The 16,974-nt window shown below is 35.9% G+C and overlaps 1 protein-coding gene across 2 annotated transcripts in view; it reads left to right on the forward strand.

Moving 5' to 3' along the window:
• Positions 1-16,974, forward strand: part of CUL2 (cullin 2) — a 43,366-nt gene that overhangs the window by 14,400 nt on the left and 11,992 nt on the right. For both annotated transcript variants that reach the window (XM_015812016.1, XM_015812017.1), the window contains exons 9-16: positions 1,821-1,983; positions 2,695-2,819; positions 4,998-5,105; positions 8,296-8,355; positions 9,044-9,172; positions 9,273-9,359; positions 10,679-10,831; positions 12,729-12,806. In XM_015812016.1, coding sequence (XP_015667502.1) covers positions 1,821-1,983; positions 2,695-2,819; positions 4,998-5,105; positions 8,296-8,355; positions 9,044-9,172; positions 9,273-9,359; positions 10,679-10,831; positions 12,729-12,806 — 903 coding nt within the window. The remainder of the gene's footprint in view (positions 1-1,820; positions 1,984-2,694; positions 2,820-4,997; positions 5,106-8,295; positions 8,356-9,043; positions 9,173-9,272; positions 9,360-10,678; positions 10,832-12,728; positions 12,807-16,974) is intronic.

Consider the following 16,974-nt stretch of genomic DNA (forward strand, 5'->3'; position numbering starts at 1 on the left):
GATTGGTTTGTGACTTTCTGCCAGTTTCCCTATTGACTTCATTGGAAACGGCTGTGAAGGCCATTAACGAGATCTTGTAACCTGCAACTGTTGTAAATGTTTGCCGGTTGCCAAGCACCAAAATTGCCAGTCACATTTCTGCAAAGATGCTGCAATGACCGGAACTTCAAGGACCAGTCAAAGTCTCATTTTTCAACGCTGTTGTAACTTTGAACGGTTGCTGAATGAGTGGTCAGTAAGTGAGGATTATCTATATATCCAAAGTCAGGTGCAAGCTAAATCAGAAGAAGCATTTGCTCTTATTTCCAAAATGTAGTATAATCTTTTTTTGGGGGGGAGCTATAGTCAGGTTGTATAATTACTCTATTTTTGATGTGGTCTATGTCATAAGGCAGCAACCTAAATTAGAATAAGATGCTTAAAGAAATAAAAGGCATTCAGTTTGCAAATACCATATACTTCATTCAAGTCAATACCTGTTCCCTAGTTTTGAACCATTCTGTGATCTTTTCAATAGATTTTTCTTTCCTTTTTCTTGGAAAGCTCACCTTTTGCACCCTTAAATTCATATAGTTTTAGATAGCCCTTTGATAATAGATTATTTGAGCTGATGTTGTGCCAAACATTTTATTTGATTGTCTACTTTTTAGTCACTGTTACTGACTTGTATATTTGCTTTATTTATTTGTTTGTTTGTTTGTTTAAATTCATTTTCCTTACAACATAACCACTTAGCAGGTTCTCTATCAATAACACTGCATCCCCAGGCAAAGCTATGTCTTCCGGCTTTTCTGGAAAGCCAGCTAGATTGGAGTCAGTCTCACCTCAGTGGGGGGATGTTGTTCCAGTGGACAGGTACTGCAGCAGAAAAGGCCTCCTTCTGAGTCCCACCAAGTGACATTCTTCATGGAGAGGACTTATAACATCTCTGGATCTGATGTAATAGGTAGATGTAATTGGGGAAAGGTGGTCCCTCAGATAACCTGGCCCCATGCCACATAGTGCTTTTTAGGTCTCTACTAACATCTTGAAATGAAGTCAGTGCAACTCGCGGAGCAGAGGTGTAACAATCTAGGTGCACAAATACTGTAACTGTGCCATACCATATACCAGATGAAGCTTCCGAATACTCTTCAAAGGCAGCCCATGCATTACAGTAATCCATACAGGAGGTGACCAGGGCTTGCTCTATGCTGCTTGTTATTATTCTGATACATATTTATTTACTGATATTTTGTTACTTGACCACTTCCAATTATGTATATTTTTACATAAAACAATAAGCAAAGTGTAAATGTTCAGAATGATGCTATGGGTGTGAAGCATTAATCAAATGTAGATAAGAATTATAGTTAATACTAGCCAGGATAACTAATATTAGAATAGGATATAGGGTCACCCTGCTTTATTTCCTTGATTGTTAAACAAGGAAACAAGCCAGAAAACAAGTCTCTAAGGGACCTTCATAGGAGACAGCCCTGATAAATATTTTGAGATTGAAATCTTAAGAATATTTGTTTGCAAAAGTTCCATTACAATTTTATCAGTATTCTTGTTCTTTCTTAAATTCTTAGAAATATCTTCCTTGGCACCATAGTTCACCCTAACCCATTTTTCCACTTTTTCCCCCAAAATGTTTTCTCTTTGTTATTGCATAATAACATCACAAATAATGTAATTAGCCTTTTTTTTTAGAGTACGTAGTTTGAAAAATGCACTTTTTATATTTGCCTCGGTCTTGAATTGGCCCTGGTATGCTTCCTTTTACTTTTAGGCTCTTACTATTTGATTGCGTTCTTAATGAGGAAAATTATTTTTAGGTTTTATGTAGGCTAAAAGATGAAGAAGTAAGATGTCGAAAGTATCTACACCCCAGTTCCTACGGCAAAGTAATTAATGAATGCCAACAGCGAATGGTAGCAGACCACTTACAGTTTCTTCATGCAGAGTGCCATAACATCATCAGACAGGAGAAGAGAAATGGTAAAATGGTCCTGTGGGATAAAAGTTTGAATACATATTAAAAGTAATGTGTTCAAAAGTACTTTTCCTTCTAACCAAAGGCGTAAGAACGATGGCCATTACTCTCTGAGGCTACATAACACAGGGAGTAAGTGTGGATTAGAGCCAAGAGTTTCATAGAAGGTGTATGCATATCTCCTATTTCTTTTATTAGACCTGGTTTAAAGCTAATTTATAATTCAGCCTTCTGTCATATCCAATGCTAAGTAGTATAGCAATTGCATTTAGACTTATGTACCACTCCATCGTGCTTTACAGCACTCTGTGAGTAGTTTGCAGAGTCAGCATATTGCCCCAACAATCTAGGTCTTCATTTTAACCACCTCGGAAGGATGGAAAGGTGACTCAACCTTGAGCCAGTCAGGATCAAACCCCTGGCTGTGGGCAAAGTTAGCTTACAATAGTTGTAACCATTGCATCACCGGTGCTTCTAGTCTGTTTAACCAATGGCATAGGTCAACAACAGCCCATACAGTGTGATTTTATAAAGCAGGTTTCCTGACATAAAGTGGAGTACAAAGGTCACCACACATTCTCACTCTCTTTCTTTTTAGTGTCTTAGGAAGGAATGATGGTTTCCAAAGCCATCGTGCTGTTTATATATTAGCATTTGAGAGTAACGATTTTTTTAAAAAATGCCTATCCTGAAAATCAAGTTCTTTCTTTACGCAGATATGGCGAATATGTACACACTGCTTCATGCTGTGCCAAGTGGCTTACCTCATATGATTCAGGAACTACAAAACCATATCCATGATGAGGGCCTTAGAGCAACCAGCAATCTTTCTCAGGAAAATGTAAGTTTCTCTTCTTCAGGAGGAGAAAATGATTTGATACATCAAAATAAAAAGAAGTTACTAGTGACTCTAAGTTTGCTTGTTTTATCATGAGTTTTTGTAATTTGGTAATCTGATAGACCATATTGCTAATTTCATTATAGAAAAAAATGAGTGAATTAGCATTTTATTGGCCTTGAATGGTTTACAGAAGATTTGAGTAAGTACAGCAAGTCCTTGACTCACAACCATTCATTTAGTGACCATTCAAAATTGCAACACTTAAAAAAGTGACTTATGACTGTTTTTCATGTAATCATTGTAGCACCCCCATGGTCATGTCATCAAAATTCAGATACTTGGCAACTGATCCTTATTTATGATGGTTGCATGTCCATGGGTCATGTGATCACCTTTTGTGACCTTCTGACAAGTATAGTCAATGGGGAAGCCAGATTCACTTAACAACTCTGTTATTAAGTTAACAACTGTAGTGATTCACTTAGCAATTGTGGCAAGAAAGGTCATAAAGTGGGGCAAAACTCACTTAACATTTGTCTCACTTCGCAACAGAAATTTTGGGCTCAATTAGTAGGCGTAGGTTGAGGGCTACCTGTACTTTAGCTCAGGTATTCAACCTTGGCTGAGGTCAAAAGTCTAAGCAAACATGGACCTAGTACTTGAATGAAAGGCAACCAAGAAATCCCAAGGCTGTAGATAAGACTGAGACATTGAAGAAACATCTCAGAAGAAAGTAACAGTAAACTATTTCTCTATTGGGGTCAAGAAAATAGCACGGACACGTGCATTTAAACCACAGTCAAGCTCAACCTCAGGGGATCTTTAACCCTGGGTCTTTAATAAAGTCCTTCTCATAGTGGTAAGTTTGTAACTGCATTAAACTTTCCATTTTATAGAAGAAAATATCTATAGCTCAGGGTTGAACTGTGGAGTCTTTGGTGCTCTCTGAGCTTGGTTGTTTGCTTGTAGACCTTTCATTACCCAACAAGATAACATCCCCAGTGCTAGTGAGTGTGGAGTTTGCTCCCTGCTTTTAACAGTGGCCTACCCTGCCAGTGTTAGTGAGAGTATAGCTTTCTTCTTGGTAGTTCTTTGATTAGGGTATTGTTTTCTATTTTCAAGCTTCTGCATGTGTAATGGAATGTGTGGATGATCACCTAGGAAACAATCAGACAAGAGATTTAAGAGCCCCTAATGAATTAACAATCAGAAAAAGAAACATAAGAAACATTTGCCCTAATTGTTCAGATGGTTAAAAATGATGGTGGGAAATTTATGCCTTCACACTTGCAAAATGCTGTTAAGGTAGCTTTATAATAAAGTAGAATTTGCTCATTTAGTCGGGTTTTCTCTCTCACTTAACTGAAACAGCTTATATCACAATACCTTTGGTAGCTCAAGGAGCTACCAAAGTGAAAACCATACTCTCACCAACATAGGCCGGGCAAGCTACTATATAAAAACAGGGTGCAAACCCCACACTTGCTCACACTGATGACGTTACCTCGTTAATGAGTGAAATATCTGAAAGCAAAAGAAATCAGATAGCATTAAGGACTCCATTTTTCATATTTAATCACTCTGCCCTAAATCTATAGCCCATCACATTTGGAAGGCTGCTTATAAATATAATATACACTGTAAACAAAAGTATCAAGCATGGGTAAGTATAGTTATGGCCTTGGCCAGGATTATATGCCTCCCAACTATCTAGCTAAACCTGAATTCTGGAAATCGCCAAGATTGTTAATATTCATATATCTGCCAACACAAGAAAATACAGATTTTGAATTGCCCAGTGAGCTTATTCTTTTTCTACAATGAACTAGCAATGATCAACCCATTTATCAAATTTGGGCAGTGTTTCTTAGCAATAATAACCATCATCCTTCCAGTCAGATGAATTGAATTTTAACTTGGAAGGTTCAATGAACTGGGAATTGAGGGAGTTGACTTCCAAAACATCAGGAGTGTACTGTGTAATAAAAAATCTAGGTTAACAGCTGTAAATTGATGACAGCAAACATATTCTGAGAATTATTTTATTCTTTTACAGATTCATACTTTTAATAGGATATGAGTTTAGGCAGTGTTCTTAGTTTTTCCTTCTAGCAAAATTATTTTGCTAAGAATTGTTATAGAATTGTTTTTATTACTCTGTTTGGTTTTTGTCTTTAGATGCCCACTCAGTTTGTAGAATCAGTGTTGGAAGTACACAGTAAATTTGTTCAGCTCATAAATACTGTTTTGAATGGTGACCAGCGTTTTATGAGTGCCCTTGACAAGGTGAGCCCAATGAAAATAGTGCACAGACCCAAGTAGTGATGAACATAGGGATCGAATTAGAAGTGAACAAATTTAGAACAAATTCATGGAAATTAATGCTATTTGGAAGCTAAGCAGGGTTGCCTGGGTAGTATTTTGGTAGAAAACCACTATGGAATGCTAGTGGTTGGCAAGGCTAAAAGGTTGTTAAAAAAAAAAAAATCAGAAGGACCAGCGTCAAACCCTTTTCACATTGTTGCAAAGAAAACTTTGGGTGGCTCTACTGATTCCTCAGCTTGAGTTGAAATAGACTTCACCTTTTTTATTATTCATACCAAATCCCTTTCTTTTGAATGGGATCTTAAAAGATGCCCTGAGACAGTCCTTAATTTGTGAAGATGATTAATTTGCCCATTGAATGGCAATCTTAAACAGCAACAGTGAAGTGGGGACTTTATTATTGTGGGTTAGATTTCTGTCACTTCTTTTATGCACTTCCCATTCTTAATCCTTTTCAAGTTAAGCAGTGTTTTGCAAAACCTGGAAAAGCATTAAAAAAAATAGAAAAAGAAAGAAACTTGAGATCGTGAGATAAGAAAAAAGGGGAGGAAAAAGAAGTGTACTTCAGTAAACTTAATTCCATTTAATTTCCCCTTCCTTGCAAAATCTCCTTGTTTCATACCTCTCCATACTTTGCAGCTATTGGATTCTGAAACAGAAAAGGTTCTTTGGATGGACGTGCTGGCTGCATCTCTCAATGTTTGAGTTACGGTAGCCCTTACAGAGTAGAAGAAGTTTCTCACGTTTTGTCCGTCTCCTTTCGGCCACATGGGTATTTTCCTGAAACTTGCATGAATGTCCTGCAGGTGGCAGAAAGGTGTGGTTTCTTTAAGAGGGAGCAGACAATGTACCACTGAGACACATTTTTGGAGCTTCCGTCCCTGTCTCCTTTGTTCTTTTCACACCTCTCTCTTTTCTGGGAATCTCTTCAATTCCATCCATTCACAATGTCTGTCTGACTTCCCTTTCCCCCTGAACTCATTCTCTCTTTCTTCCAAATCCTTTTCATTTGTTCTTTCACTTTGCTTTTATGCAGCACTCTTGCCCTTGACTCTTTATGTTTTCTCAAACAAATATCCTAACCTATTCTCCCTGCATTCAGTTTCATTTTATGTTTTCCCAGATGTTCCCTGCCTCGCTACTCAGGATTAGAGAGTGGGAAGAATTAAGCTGCCATTCTCCCCTCCTCCTCTTTTTTTTTTTTTTGGACAACTATTCTTCCTTACAAGCATATACTGCCCTGTACAACAATATTTTTCAAACCTGGAAACTTTAAGATATAAGGATACAGAGTCTGGAAAATTCTGGGAGTTGAAATCCACACATCTTAAAGTTTGAAAAAAACAAAACAACTCCAACCCATTACTATCTCTTAAAACTTCTCCATCCTGTTTGGTGTCCATAAAAAGGAAATGTGACCTAAGATATTTTTTTTTAAAAAAAAAAGCAGACATCCCAATTATATGATTTTTAAAAAAACAAAACCAAAGGATATATTGCTGTGCTTTCAAGAGGAAGAGCAAGGCTTAGAAACAGATGCATACTTAAATAAGAATGTATTTGCTTTGGGCTATTTTTACTTCCACTTAATCACACACTACAAAAGAAGATAAAACCTACTTCAAGCATATGAACAGCTTGGCTACCTGGCTAAAGTCACTAAAATCCTCTGAAAATGGCTTGACAGATTTTAGCTGCACTCCCATGTAGGAAACAATAAATATTAAACTTTCCAGCCCATAAGGAAACAATTAGGCTGTAACTGGTCACAGGATAAAAATGAAGTCACTTATTTGTAGCTATCACTCTGGTTAACAGATGAGCCCTGATTAAGGAACCATATGTAAAGCTCCATGGGATAAGGAAATTCCAGACAGTTTCATCAGCCAACCAAAAGGTGTGGCCTATAAAAGAAACAGATATCATTATAGACATCTGATTTCTGCAACTTTTAATTTAGTAATGCTAAGAAGAGTTACATAGACTCAGCTGCATCTCCCACGAAGTAGGAAGAACAGACTATCACTGAGTTCTTAGGCATAATATTATTATTATTAAAAAAAACTTTCCCCTTTCCGTGCTCCAATTCTATTGATGTTTTGCTAAATGGGGTTTGGAAGTTATCTCCTAGTTCAGTCGGTCAAGATTATTCTTTGCATTAGCCAATTAGCAATCCAGCTTCATGGCAGAAAAGGGTATCTAAATTAAGAGAGATTAACATATTTCTGAGTTAAACAATTATTGAGAGGAAAGGGTAGCATTGGTTGCTGGTGTGGTTTTTCTGCCTACAAATTGTCTGTTAAATAGTAATTTTCACTAGGGCAAAAGTAGTAATTAGTGACCATGCCATTTTTAATTTAGCAAGACACCATTATTCTTGCTTCAAAATTTCAATTGACAAAATTATAGATATACATATATTTCTCCATCTGTAACTCTATTTTTAGTAAACATACTCTTAATGTCGACAAATTCCTCCTTTAGTTTTTCTTCATTTATATGCAGACATCTAATCCAACTTGCCCTTCTTATATTAATTTTCAGATCAATATTCTTTACTGTACCGTGCAATCTGTCTAACAATTGTGCATATCATTTGGCTTCACAGCCAGTAATGCAGCAGCATCTGCATACAAGAATACATGTATTCCTGTACCAAACGAGTGCAGCCTCTATTGCCCCTGCAATTTGTCCATAAGACATTAAATCCAGGGGATATCATGTATCCTCGTCCTACACCATGCACTGGTATAATTAAAGTTCATAATCTAGTCCACTGTTTTATCTTACTAAAAGTTTTGTAAATAATGGAGCACATGGTATTTACAAGTCAGTTTCAGAAACCATGTTCAGTGTTAAAATTCAATACGCAATTAATACATTGGTGTCTATGCCATCGTAAACTATAATACAAAGGTTTGAGGGTAGAGAGGTTTGAGGGTAGAGAGGCTGAGAGGTGGTGATTGATTCAGAGTATCAACTTGAATATGAATTTCTCTATTCATAATCCAACTTCCCTAATCACAGCATTACCCCAGTTCTCCCATGTCAGAGAGCGGTTGGGAGTTTATTCTCAATGGTATTGTTTACATATGTGTGCTATGACATTTGCATACCTTATAAAAGTTATTTTTCTTGCGCTCCTAAATAGGCTTTAACATCAGTAGTGAACTATAGGGAACCAAAGTCTATCTGCAAAGCTCCTGAACTGGTAAGTGTCAAATACTATTTATGCGCTTAAGTTTAAGTGGAGAATACCAGATAATATTTTGTAGGGTTTTCTGCAAGCAAACAAATAATGAAAATTTCCAAAATGATGACCAGAATTGTTATGGCTGTAGCTTAGTTTGTCTGGATGACAGATGTTTTGCAGGAATTGCCTGCAATACCAGATGGCTTTGGGGTGCAAGTCAAATTCTGGTTGTCACTTAGAAGTCCTACAAAGCTCAGAATCCGGTATCTGCTTCCAACAGTATCTACTGATCCAACAAGGCCTGAAATGGAGGATCTACTCAGGTTCCTATTCTTAAAAAAAGTGTTTCCACCAGGGATCATCAACCCAGGTCTTTTCCATTACTGTCCCATTTCTATGGAAAAACATCCCTTTTGAGATCAGGCCAACCCTGATCCTGCTGGAATTAGTAAAGCTATTAAAACTTGGCTTTTCTAGGAAGTATTATGGTCTGATTACAATCTATAGAGTCTGTTTGCAAATGAAATGACATGTAAGTTTGAAGAACAAATATATAAATAAATTAAATGTAATTTCCTTTAACTTAGACAATTGCTTCACTATGCCACATCTGATTGCATCACTTAAGTTGTTTACCACTAGTTAGTTGTCATCATAATGATTGCTTTTTGCCTTAATGACTATTCTTTTTTTTCCTTAACTTGAGTTGGCCAAATATTGTGACAATTTGCTAAAAAAATCAGCGAAAGGCATGACAGAAAATGAAGTGGAAGACAAACTTACAAGCTTCATTACAGTTTTCAAGTACATTGATGACAAAGATGTTTTTCAAAAGGTAAACAATCCTACAGAAGATTACTGTACTTTTATTTTTCCTCTTGGAAAATACTTTTGTTATGCAAGGAAATCTGAACTTCTGCTTTTTTTAACTATAGTTCTATGCCAGAATGTTGGCAAAAAGGCTTATACATGGTTTATCAATGTCCATGGATTCCGAAGAAGCTATGATTAACAAATTAAAGGTAAATACTAGTTTATTGGTACAGTAAACCCAGCTCTTCATGGTGCTTAAATTTATTCATGTTATAAACAGTTACTAACCTGATTGCAAGTCAATTTTTAACAATATGGTGAGCTGTTTTTTCAGGCCGCTAATATAATTATATTCAATACAATTAATAGATTCTGGTTGTCTTCCACCTAGAAAATTGTCCTGAAAATTAACTAGCTGAAAATTGCATATTAAGAAAAGAACCTGCAGGTGGTGCTAAGATTATGTAAGTTAGAAAAATAGTGATTTCCTGATTTAAAGCTGTGTGCTAAAAAAACTTCAGTTAACTAGGAGATGATCTTCAGAGAACTTTTATTACATAGAGTATACAGACATCACCAGAGTCTCCTGTAAATTGGTTCTACCTAATAGAATAGATGAAAGTTTCAGAAGGAATCTAAATCCATGAACTGGGATGATTGGCTGTGCTCTTCATAGTGTTTATTTCTCTTTGTAATATGCACTTCTTCACTTGTTTACACTACTTATAGAACAATAAAAAAGGTTTGAGGCATGAGAACAAAGAAGCTCGCTGTTCAATTATTCTGTGCATAATATAAATACTCTCCAGCTGAGTGCCTCTAGCTGGCTTTCATGAATACAGGTAGTCCTTAAAGTTATGACAGCCCTACCCCCAAATTACTTATGACTCAGTTCTGACAACAGTTTTGACCAACCCTGTTGTCACTTGACTGGATGTCAGGCTTTCAGCAATGTACCACATTTATGGCTATTTTTGGCAAAAATAGCCCACAACAAACAATGGGCTTCTGACTGTCGAGATTGCTTGACTACCACCACAAAAAGTCATATGGTGGCCTGCTTTATGATTGTTACAACTTACAGCTATAATGAACAGGCTCCATTATGGCCTTAAGCCAAGGACTACCTGTAGTAGCTTTTCATTTTTAATTTATTCAGTGTCAGTATGATATACAGCAGTGCTTCTTAAACTTTTTGCTTTCAGATTGCCTTCTTACTTTTAAAAATAAGAGCTTTTTTGTTTGTATGGTTAGATTTATTGTTATTAAAGATTAAAACTAATGTGCTTGTAGAATATTTATTGAATCATGTTTGATACCACACTATTTTTTCTAAGGTCCTCATTCTCCATAAGACAGAAATAGCTTCTTTCAAAAGCATCTGTCTTTTAACACATTTACCTTTTGGGTAAATACATCTAGCAAATACATTTGTTATGGTGTTATAGGCTATTAATTCACCAAATGCTTACATCTTTGTCAGTGTCAAGCTACAAATTTGGCATGTGCGTGTTCTTTTTTTTTACAGCAAGCCTGTGGTTATGAGTTCACTAGCAAACTCCATCGAATGTATACAGACATGAGTGTTAGTGCAGATCTGAACAACAAATTCACCAACTTCATAAAAAATCAAGACACCGTCGTAGATTTGGGAATTAGTTTTCAGATATATGTTCTTCAGGTACTGAAAAGGAAATGTATCTCTGTGTGTTTTCATTTGTGTGTGTCCACACTTAAGTGTATAATATTGATGGTACAAGAACAAGTGCAAGAGGTCTTCGGATATTAAGGAGAGAAGGTTCACTACCAAGGCAGCGATCGGTACACAGGACTTGAAAATAGTTTACGAAAACGCCTTAGATAGTTTCCCACACACACACATTAATTCTGATGACAATAAAAAGGGGAGGAAGAAAAGCTCGTTCATAGAGATAGTCTTCAAATTATGAGCATACATTGAGTGCTTGTTTGAAGTTATGATGGCATTGAAAAAAGTGACTTATGACTGGTCCTTGCACTTGCGACTGTCACAATGTCCCCAAACTCAGGTAATCAAAATTAGGAGGGTTGGCAACCAGCATGTGTTTTACAACAGTTGCAGTATCCTGATGTCAGGTGATTCCCCCCCCCCCCCGTACAACTTCCCAACCTGCTTCCACTAAGCAAAGTCAGTGGAAACGCTGAATTCATTTAATGACCTCTTATAAACAGCCTTCAACTTTTTATGGCCACTGAACAGAATAAATCTTCTTAGGGCTGTTTTTTTTTTCTCCTCTGTCTTCAGTTTATTTTTTTCTAAGGCATTTTGTCAGCATCTACAAACATTGATTGATTTTGATTACATTACATTTTCCTAAGTTTGCTCGTAACATACAATGCAGAGCAAACATTCATTGAATGTAAGTCTTGAATATTATGTAATCTTGTACAGGTAGTCTTCAACTTAATAACAGTTCATTTAGTGACCATTCAAAGTTACAACGACCTTGAAAAAAGTGACATGGCCATTTTTCATATTTACGACCATTACAACATCCCCATGGTCACATGATCAGAATTCAGACACTTAGCAACTGGTTCACGTTTATCATGGTTGCAGTGTCCCACAATCATCTAATCTTCTTTTGTGACCTTCTGACAAGCAAAATCAATGGGGAAACCAGATTCACTTAACAACTGTCACTAAAGTAATAACTGCAGTGATTTATTCAACAACCGTGGCAAGAAAGAGTTGTAAAATGGGGCAAATTCACTTAACAAATGTTTCTCTTAACAACAGAAATTTTGGTAAGTCAAGGATTACCTGTACCTAAATTTCTTTTTATATTTTATATAGTTTCTTCATTAACATAGAACATTTTTCACAAAAGTGTTAATCCAGTAGCATCTGTACAGATGAGTCAGAGCAATTCTTCAAGAATATGATGGGATGCTGCAAAAAGAAGTCTTCTCAGACACCAGCAGCCCAAAATCTCTTGTAGGATATTTGTGACATGCCTGGAAGCACCAGCTAAAGTGCCGGTTTTCATATTGTCCATGACTGCTTTTTTCAAAATGAGAAGCTCAATTAAATGCTTTGCATTTGTGACTGTTTGAAGAATCTGGTGAGAAAAATAGAATAATAAAGTCTTTTAGCAGTTAATAGGGAGGTGGACATAATTTTCAGCCTGCAGGAATTATGTGATTGTACCCCGAACACTTGACTTTGCCAAGAATAGAGCTGGAGAGCCTGGGCCCTTTCTGCTATTTTGATTATTACCCACTTAAAACCTACTTTTTCTTTTAAAGCCAATTTGTTAAATGTCTTTTTGTAGCATTTTGCTTTGTTTCCAATATTACTGACATAGACATGTTCATGAATTTATCAGGAACCATGGTCAACCAAGGAGATTTTCCTTTATTTAGCTTTCCATGGATTTCTGTGCTTTATCATTTCAAATAATGTTATTCACAGCTCTGCTCCTATGATTATACATGGATTTTTGTTTTGTTTTTTAAAGATGACAGCTGCTTTATATGTTTTTTTGAATGACATAATTTTGGTGTAAAAATAAAATGCTAATATGGTTATTTTTCAGGCTGGGGCATGGCCTTTGACCCAGGCGCCTTCATCTACCTTTGCAATTCCTCAGGAACTGGAAAAAAGTGTACAGATGGTAGGTTAGTAGGAGATTTATTGCAGATTTAACAATTTAGGAATGACTGAACAGAAATAAAAGTTGAACTGAATATGTAACTGTGATCAAGCTTTTGGCTTCATCACAGCAACCCTCTTCAGTTTTAATACCTGGATTATCATTTTACCTTTGTGGTTTTTGCTGAGAATTGTCAGAGTTGGTATTCATATCTGGAGAGTATCAGCATTGGGGAAGGTTCTTTACAAAGTACTTCCTAATATCCGTATGTCTTCTTTAAGATGTAGGTGATGCAAGCGGATCATTCTTCTAATACAGGGGTCTTCAAACTTGGCCCTTTTATGATGCTGGCTGAGGAATTCTGGGAGTTCAAGTCCACAAGTCATAAAAGGGCCAAGTTTGAAGACCCCTGTTATAATATAACAGTCCAAATCAATATCCTTACATATTCTATAGATTTCCTTGTGCTAGATGAAAGGTAGAAGTCTGAACATTGTCTGGCATTACAGAATGAATCATAAGCAAACGTTCCTCAGTTTTCAAATTCTATTGAGTGAAAATCCTATTAAAACTGAGGAAAATTTGCCAACAATTCATTCTGTAGTGCTAAACAAGACAGGTGTACTGACTTATGAGGTAGTCTTTCTGGTTAAAGATAATTTTCAAGAATTCTGAATATCTATTAGGACAAACTGCCTTTGACAAGATTAATTTATATCTTACTATACATGTCTTTTGCTAGGTATTTTCCTAACTACCATGATGCACATGGTATTTGTAACTTTTAATAAATATATTTATTAAATTTATATAGCTGACAATCTCACAAAAAGTGACTCTACGTGGTGTACAACAATTAAATAAAGCAATAAATATAGAAAAACAATCATTATTAAAAATATTAAACTGTCATTTTTTTAAAAAAACAAACCACTAGGAGTAGGAGAAAGTAAATATTAACAATGGAGCCATCTTAAAATATAGACAGATCTTCAAGGACTTACGGAACCTACTACGATATCAATTGGGAGAGGGAGGAGGAATGTTCCATAAAGCGGGTATGGTACTCTTATGGTTCGATTATCGGAATATTGAATGAGTCTTTACGCTCTTAGATTAATTATCTTGCCATTTCTTTTTAGCAATACTTTTTTTTCTTGGTTTCTGATCATAATATGCCTTTCCTTGACTATCAGCCTTTTAGAGTTCAAATTTTTTCCCATTGTTTTTTTTCAATCATCTCTTCATTTATCCAAGCTGTTGCTCAACAATTTTTGGGTTTAATCAGAAGAAAATATCTCATGTTTTGCTGCAAAGGTTTAACTATTGTTAGCAGTGAATTAATAATAATAATTTAAAGCATACAAAGAGTCTGGGTTGCTAATATGATCCACATGTTTAATATGCAAATCCTTTTTGTAAATATATCCTTATGATCATGGGATTTCAGTTCATCCAGTTATGTTCATAGCATTAATTTGGTACTCTGGCAGACTGTATTTTCTCTGTCTTTATAAGCTGTAAAGCCTGGCAGCCTCTACTATTTCTATAAATTACAAGGGTGAGTACTTATAGTTTACCCTAGGCTATTGAATTCAGGATCCTGCCTTTCATAGTGTCATATTTCTTTCCTGAAGATATTAAATTCTACAGAATGTCAAATTGCATATAGGGAAACCACATACATCCCCTTTTAAGGAATATGTTTATACCTGTGTATACTAAAGTAAGGACATTGGTATGTGGGAGAGATAAACTTTCTCCTGAAATATTTATTTATTTATTGGTATCCCGTTTTTATTATTTTTAGAAATAACTTATGGCAGTGAACATATTTAATACTGTATTCCTTCCTCCTATTATTTTCTCAACATCAACCCTGTGGGGTGAGTTGGGCTGAGAGAGTGACTGGCTCAAGATCACCCAGCTGGCTTTCACGGCTAAGTTGGGACTAAAATTCAGTCTTCTGCTTTCTAGCCTAGTGCCTTAACCATTACCATTAGTTTTTTGTAATCTTTGTTGTACAGGAATAGTTCTGGCTTTTTTCCCTTTCATGAAAGACCTTCATTGGAAGGTGTTTTTTCACATCTATTTTACCATTTTTATGATTCAGACTTCATATATCAAGCTCTTGGCTAATATCTACTTATTAGTATTTTTTATTGTGGAGTGGTTTTTCTACAATATTTTATGTTCTATAGTTTCTGAAACACCCATTCAAGTTTCTTGTTGCTTTGTGATTCGTCCTTACAAGGCTCCTCAATATTAAATAAACAGTTCTCTCTCTTTTCTGCCTCGTATTCTCCATTTTTCATAAACTTGTGAAAAGTTCCAAACTATTTGAAACAGTTCTTATATTCCTTCAGTCAGCTGTTAGCCCAAGTTAATATTTTATTTCCAATTTGCCAGGATCAAGAAAGAAGTCTTTGATCTCTGGCTTAAATTGATGACAACTTAAACGAAGCCCTATATCTGTATATCTTGCCCTAGCCTTCCCTCAGATTTCTGAAAAAATGTATCCTCCTTTCTTTGTCTTAAATTTACTTCCATAACAGTTAATTAGTCAGAGAAACATAAAACGTTTCTGTGATAAATCTGTTTCTTTGACCATGAACTTGTCAGAATCAGTTAGCTTTTCTTTTTAGCAAAGATGCTTCTCATAATTCATTCTTTCACTTTCTCTATCTCATCCTCTCTTTTAAGAGCTTCATCTTTTCTAGTAATCTCAAGGTCAGTAAATTAGGCAGAGAAGGGTCTGTGCTTTGCCATTGAGATTAGTTTTCATTGTTAGTTAGTTAGCTCAATGCATAAGCTAGAACTTGTATGTTTTGGCTGTCTTGTGACTCACCACATTATTCCTTGTGGGAAAAATTCATTTGGTATTCATCATTTTTGATCCTCATCATGCCTCCCAGAACCAATTAAGGATGAGTATAGCTGAGAAGACCAGTTGACTGGTGAGGAATAAAACTGTCCCATAATAGCAGTGCTTAAAAATAATTTCCACTCCTGATGATCAATTCAACATTCTAGCTGGCTTTCATGGCTAAGATGGTTTCTTGTTTGGTGTCTTAACGTCTTAACCAAAGTTGGAACAGGTTACACCTTGTGATGACACCTATAACATCATCAAACAACAACATCTGCCTATTCCAGGTCCCTGGGAAGGACTTTATAGGTGAATAAAAATCTGAAATCTAGTCTAAACATCTGACTGCCTGTGTGGCCAATCATATAATAAAGAGAGGAGGAGAATAAAAAGAAGGAGAAGTTGGTCATTATCAACTTTGTGTCCAATTTTTTCATAAAAAGAAGCACCTGCAAAATAATATAGATAATTAAATGCTGAGAAAATTCTGAGAGGGACAATTTTGGGATCTGACAATCCCAAGGGCATAAATGTTGCCCTAAGCCTGCAACTCCACTGGATTTCCACGAGATATTCAAAAAATACAGATACTAGAATTGCAGGTCCTAATGAATAGGTGGTAGTTAGCTAGAGAATGAAAAACAGTGGACAGGAATAGTAGAATTAGTATCATATTGCATCAGTTTCTAGCGTATTTATTTATGTTCCTATAACATATCATCCTCAGACTTAACATTTTAACTTCCCAAGGTAGCTGCTTTCTCAGCTCTTAGGGCTTCTAGGTGCCTTCTTGATTCCGACATTTGCAAAAATTGTCATTACTATAGAGGTATATCATATAATCTGGAATGAGTAATACAAACTCTTCATTTAGATATTTTCTGAATTTTCTGATGTATAGTGAGAAATTAATGTAGGGAATTATGAAAAGTTTTGTAATCCAACTAATAAAGTGGCATGATTAAATCAAGAGGCATCATGCTTTTGAAGCTAATTAACCAAAACCTAAAAATCAGAACAATACTTATAAAAAGGAAGGCAAATTTATCTGAAATATATTACATGAAACCTTGTATATGACATTTTTTCCAGGATTTATGTATTTATAAATAAATAAATTAGACTGCTAAGCCTGCGGATGGCTCTAGTTTGAGCTGATACAGGCAAAAGATTCCTTTCTCCCATATTTGGGCCGACAGGGTGCACCAAACTCAAGATAATTCTTCTCCCCTGTCTCATAGCTGACAAAGTGAGAAAGAACCTGTGGCCTAGAGGTTAATACATCTGCCTAACATGCAGACAGCCCAGGTTCGAATCTCA

Source organism: Protobothrops mucrosquamatus, unplaced genomic scaffold (assembly GCF_001527695.2).
Source record: "Protobothrops mucrosquamatus isolate PMUCROS unplaced genomic scaffold, P.Mucros_1.0 scaffold61, whole genome shotgun sequence".
Lineage (NCBI taxonomy): Eukaryota > Metazoa > Chordata > Lepidosauria > Squamata > Viperidae > Protobothrops > Protobothrops mucrosquamatus.